This window comes from Myripristis murdjan, chromosome 20 (genome assembly GCF_902150065.1).
Source record: "Myripristis murdjan chromosome 20, fMyrMur1.1, whole genome shotgun sequence".
NCBI classification, from domain to species: Eukaryota; Metazoa; Chordata; class Actinopteri; order Holocentriformes; family Holocentridae; genus Myripristis; species Myripristis murdjan.
Genome location: NC_043999.1, coordinates 11962796 through 11968882, shown reverse-complemented (window position 1 = coordinate 11968882; position 6087 = coordinate 11962796). Strand labels below are relative to the sequence as shown.

At 40.9% G+C, this 6087-nt stretch overlaps 1 protein-coding gene across 6 annotated transcripts in view; it reads left to right on the top strand.

The window, feature by feature from the left end:
- The first annotated feature begins 5034 nt into the window (after positions 1–5034).
- The window catches only part of rbm33a (RNA binding motif protein 33a), a 31706-nt gene continuing 30653 nt past the window's right edge, over positions 5035–6087 (top strand). For all 6 annotated transcript variants that reach the window (XM_030078753.1, XM_030078757.1, XM_030078755.1 and 3 more), the window contains exon 1: positions 5035–5208. In XM_030078753.1, the coding sequence (XP_029934613.1) occupies positions 5190–5208 (19 nt within the window). In that variant the 5' untranslated portion in view covers positions 5035–5189. The remainder of the gene's footprint in view (positions 5209–6087) is intronic.

Here is a 6087-nt window from a genome sequence, read left to right as displayed (position 1 = left end):
TGCACGGCGAATGGCGCGGGAAGCAGCAATAACAGTTCCTGATTGACAACCAGGGCAGCCAATGGCGTAGCGACGTGCACTCGAGCAGCCAATCACAGGAGGCAATGCGTGTAACCCCCTCCGCCGCCGCCCCTCCGCCCGTCTGTTGACAGTGCACTGAATAAAACAACAGTCTGAGCAGTTCATTGCACTCACAGATGTGGGTCACTGACTCCAGCCTATTCGCTTGAGAAAAGGGAAGAGAAGCCATTGTATTGCACATCACAGTGAAATCAAACCAATTTTACCAATCAAGACTTGTATACAAGTGATACAACTCATTTGTAGCACATGTCTGGGTGCAAAGAATACATATAGCCTACAATGGCACATGGCCGCAACTAGTGCCATTTCCTTTAAGCCAGATGTATCCACAAGTGCCATAATGTGCATATACAATGTGACCAATTTGTAACACTTACATGCAGGTGAGTGTGAAATGGTCATACGAAGTTAAACTTTTGTGCTTTTTTTCCAGAGCCAAAAAGTTGATGTCTCGCTCCACATCTGTGCATGTCGTCCATGCCTATTTGGCTGGGTGAATGATGCAGGCATGTTTTTATTTTTTTTAAAAATGTTCCAGTTTCTGAAAACGATTGTCTGTAGCCTACAAAGGTCGCTCACAATGGGAACTCAAATCCCTACGTGGTGTCTAGTGAAGGAGATGAGATTCAAACCCCAATCTCCCATGTGGGATTGAGCAAAATATCTATAAATCTGCCAAAAGCAAGTCTTCTTTGGCAAGTGGAGTTTATTAAGCTAACAAGGTGTTAGGCATGGCCACACTGTTATGCATGCCTTCCTCTGACCTTCACACTGAGAAAGAATGGCTCCAACATTGGCACCAGACCAGTTTGAAATTTTAGTCTTAAAGTGCAGGGGGGTGGGAGGTGGAGGGGTGGGGGGTTTAGAAGGTCTCAGACACTCTGCAGCTTTACACAATACAGAAGGAATGACTGAATTAATGAATAAATTAATGGGTTAAATATTTATTTAAAAAAACACCTATTGTACACCAACTAATACTTTGTGTCTCCAGCGTTGTTTTCTCAAGACAGTTACTGATCCTTATGATTTGTCAGCAAAAACTCATTGTCTCTTACAAAACAACTTCAAAGTTGGCATTTGAATTCTGTCAGTCTGCACAAGGCACACAGACAGGTTTGTTGTAAAGAACGTCTGTCTTTTAACTGAAGGAAGAAAAAAAAAGTCTTGTCTCCTCCGGCTTTGCACCCTCTAATTTGCATTGTTATGGAAAACCGCTGGATTTGGAATAGGGCACAGAATCATTGAGGTCACCATAATAGAATGTGACAGCTCCCCTTTTCACTTCTATTTGGAAGTAAAATCAAAATTCTTGGGAAAGAGAATCCAGGGGACATAGAAATGTCTAGTACAGCTTTAGAAACAGCTGTTCAGAGATAAATATTTAATAAGATATGGGAAGCATATGATAGGAATTGCACCTGCATAATTTTCTAGAAGGACAAACTAGATGCACTAATTTTCATGCACTTTTTCTTACAGAACATTATGGTTTTAACTTATTAGCTTATTGGAGAAATGATAACAATAAATTTTGCAGCAAGTATGGGACAACACATTTAGTTTCCTCCTTTTTTTAGGTATTAATTGATGCAATGAATGTGGCGCTACAGTTCTTCTTACCCTCTTTTCAACAATAATGTGTCTTAGCAATGGTTGAAATGTGTGAGATAAAGCAAGCACATTATGTAGTTGGGATGAAACTGAAATATTCATTAGATCTATGGGTTGGTTTTCAAAGACGATGAATATGTAATTTCTTGTAGGCTATTATAAATATTGGCCTTAAAACCTTTTTTGCAAATAGTTCTGACTATATCCAATAAAAGCTATAGCATTTGGCATTAAAGCATGTGATGTATGCAATGCATAAAATTTGAGTATGTTAACTGGGTATAGATTTTATTTTGTATAACTTTTACAGAAAAAAAGGAAAACATTTGCCAGCTCAACATCCTGTCTGTACAATCCCCTCAGTCCATTAGAATTCACAGACTGTCTTTCACTAGGAAAGTCCCTTTACGCTTTCTCAAATTAAAAATCTCACGGCTGATCCCCTCCATCGCTCTGGCTTTCAGATATTGACCTTGTGGTGCTACAAAATAGCTTCTTCCTCACTGCGGGACCCCATAATGAGCCAATACAATGAGGCTTCAGTTCACTGCTCACCTCTCTTTGGTGTCTCTAGGGGTCTTTGTTGACGTTTGTCAGCCCTGGAGGAATTTGGGAGCTAGAATTCTGCTGTAGTCAAGCTGTAGAGTCAGACAACAACTTTGACTCCCAGACTTAAGCGCAAAAGGGGGGAAAAAAAATTAGAGAGAGATAAAAAAGGCTTTGACCTTACAGGGAAGAAAAATCAAAGGAGTGACCTGAATAAAGATTAACCACCATTTTGAATTCCAAGTAAAATGACCATGATTGTAAAAGGGAAGGCATTTGTACAAAAGTCAGCTTGGCTAGAGCACTAAAATTTGAAACCAGGGATATGTGGGGTTGTTGAGTGCAAGCCTATCGCCAGAGTTATCAACAGGGCACTGTCCTTCACAGATGTGGCACTGAATTAGGCCCATGTCACCACCAGAAAGCGCACCATTAAATCATGGATGCTCAGCAGTTCAGAAACCCCTCTGGGGGTCGAGACTCACAACCTGGGGGTTGAGACCCGCTGGGAGGTCATTTTGGAGGAGCTGAGGAGGGGTTGGATGTTGTGAGATGGTTTGTGGAATTGGGGGTGGAAATTAAATAAAAACATATTGTATATTATCCTGATTATTATTACTGTAAGTTCTCAGCCCTTTGACTTCTTCTGAAAATTAATCAAACCACCAGAAAAGTGGGAAATTATCATTTGGCTGAGCTGTTCCCCTCTCTGCATAGTGCATATGCAGTCTATGGTGTGAGCTGCAAGTAGGCCTGGCTTTGTTTTAGTGGTTGTGAGCCAAAAACATTGAGAACCACTAATCATCTGGCTGATCCTCCTGCTTGTAAACAACGTTATAGGTTGTTCACAAACCTCACTGTGGTTTAGCAGTTCAGATACCTGACTGCAGCAGAAAGTATTAAATAGAAATAATTACATCGGGAAGCGTGGATGATGAAAGACTGCGCAACTCTTCTACCATATGTATGCCATAATATGATTAATTAAGGTTTCCAGTGTAGTCATGAGATGAAATTTCTGTAGGATCTGGCTGTGTCTTTTTTTTATTGCACTTTTTTAGTCAAAGCTCCTTTCGTCAAGTCGTGTTAAGGAATGGCGTGAGCCCTCATCATGAATCTTGACCACACTGTATGACAGGAAACATTGTCTGTAAGTCTTGGCATTCAACTTCCACGTGGCGCTCTGTGCCTCTGTAACCTTGTTGCTCAGCCTTGGCTGCTAGTTCAGTCCAGCTATCTCATCTGTGACTATTGATTGGTGCCAGTCATCCTGCGTTGGTCAATTGGTTATAGCCAACATGCTGATGATCCCAAGGTTGTTGGTTCAAATACAGAAGATTCCCAGTAGGATGGCGCTCTCAATGCATGTTGCTGTCCTGTTGAATATCAAAGGTTACTGAAGTCACCTTCTTGTTACATAATATGCATGTTAATCTTTTTGCCTTTATGCACATTGTGAGATATTGCTGAAAAGTCCATGTTAAATAATTTTTAAGACTCCGTTGATTGGGCTGTGCTCCTCCTTGGGATATTTGGTTTTCCTTGGATTCGGTGCCCATCGAAGTATTATATTGAACTGGATTTGAGCTTGTGAACTGTTACATTACTCAAATACAGAACAGAAGAACGTTGGACATGGAGTTGGACAATATTATTCATAATGAATCCAGGTAAGATGGAAGATGTCTTTGTTCTATACAGCGGCAGCATAATGAAGAGGCAATGCTTCTAAGATGTTAATGGGGAATAACATTGTTATAATGTTCATATTTCATCAAACCAGCCTCGGAGTCCTCAAAAGAATTGATCATGGTCATTTATCAATGACCATGACCATTGATTCTCCACCAAGAGTGGCACTTTTTTTTTTTTTTTTTAAATCAACATGAAGTAGAAAATGTCCTGGAAGCTTTCTTATAAATTGTCCTGTGCAGGGGCGCCGTATATGGGAGAAAAGTTAGAACAATTCCAAGGGCCCTTGCCTGACAGGGGCCCCCAAAAATAGGTAAAAACTAATATAAAATGATTAAACCATCATCAAGTAAAAAAAAAAAAAATATATATATATATATATATGTATATATATATATATAGAGAGAGAGAGAGAGTAAAGTTTTCATATTCTCTTCTCTTCTAGCATAATTATATGTCAGCATTCATCACAAATAAGAGCAAATGCTCTCTTAGAATGCTCTCAGTATGTCATTTACTAGCCTATGGGATCAGTTTCCATGTTAACCAGTGTGGCAACCATCCAGCCACTTCAGCACTTTCACTTTGACCTTTTTTTCTAACCTTTATTTTCAGCCTCTTACCAGTGCCCATAATGACTGTATAAATTCCTTTGGATATTATTCCATTACTTTATCCCTTACGATGCTGGCACTTTGGGACTGCATTTATACTAAACTGACTTGTAATCATTCAGATGCATACAAAATATCATTGAACACCAAAACCTGAGCATATGTGGCTCATACAGGAAAACATTTTCATTAAAAGGTCTTACAAAAACAGTATTATAGCCCATAACCTCGGCACAATAAATACAACGAGACCAGCATTTTCTATTTATTGTACCCCGTATTTATACGAAAGTTATAGCACATTTTACGCAATTAATATCTTGCACAGACACAGCAGCAGTTTGAACATTGCTTGTCCTGTCACCAGTCCACTATGTGAGGCAAAAAAAAAAAAAAAAAAAAAAAAAAAAAAAAAATCTGGGATAAGTGACAGGAATTTCCCACCCACAATGCATCATCACTGCAATTACGCAGTTCTGCCATGTTTGCGCTCGGGTCGTGGATGGACAGCGCTGCAGCAGCGAACTAGTTAGCCAGCTTTGCGTATTGTTCCGTCTTGAAGACAAAACACTGAAGCTTTCAATGCTGTCCCAAGTTTTATAATCACTCTCACACTCGAAGTGGAAAGCGCCTTGCATCATGGCGGCCAATGTCCAAGGTAAGCAATGACAGGTATCATTCTTGATCATGCTCTCCAGCTAGCCTGGTTAGCCGTTAGCTCGCCGTTAGCTAACGTCGGCTAGTTAACAATAAGTGCAGCTGCGGCGGCGCTAGGCCACAGATTGCACCCGGGCCCTGGCTGGCTAGCTCATACCCTTAACAAACATCGACAGCCATCAAGGACTACCAAAAAAACCCCGCCAGGCCTACTTGTAAACGTATGCATTTAGGTAGTGAGTTATCATGAGAAGGCACACGTTTAGTGCAGTTCATGTTAGTAGAGTTAATTTATCCACATTGAACAAGTCAAAATGAGCGTGATTTCCAGCAGGAGATAGCTAATGCAACGTTGGTGTTAGCTGTTTTTCTCACGTTAGCTAACAGTGGCGTTAGCTGTGAGATCGATGAAGAACTTGGTCCAGTCGATAGGTTAGCTAACGGCAGACAGGAACAGCTAAACACCGCAGAGGTAAGTTCACGTTACTTTGGAGAGAAATGGATCGCCAGTGGCGGCTATCATATGTTGGCCCCAACCGATCCGCGTAAGGACACCATTCAGACAGGGAGCACGTTATTTCCCTCCATTATGACGCGTGAATTTGTGATCTGTCACTTGTTTTGCTATCATTCTCGCATTGATGTCAAATCAGCCCCTTGAGGTGATTTCTTTTCCAACCGGGACCTCACGACTGCATTAGATGGCTCTCGATACTCTCTGCACAGTTTTGTTTTGATCGACTGCACCCTTGTTTATCGCCATTTCCCAGCCGTGCCAGTCTGAACATAATTGGCATCTCAATTCGCGTTGCTATCCTGCATGTAAACACAGAAACCCAATAAATGTTGCGGCATTTGGGGCTTAATATGCACATCCAGT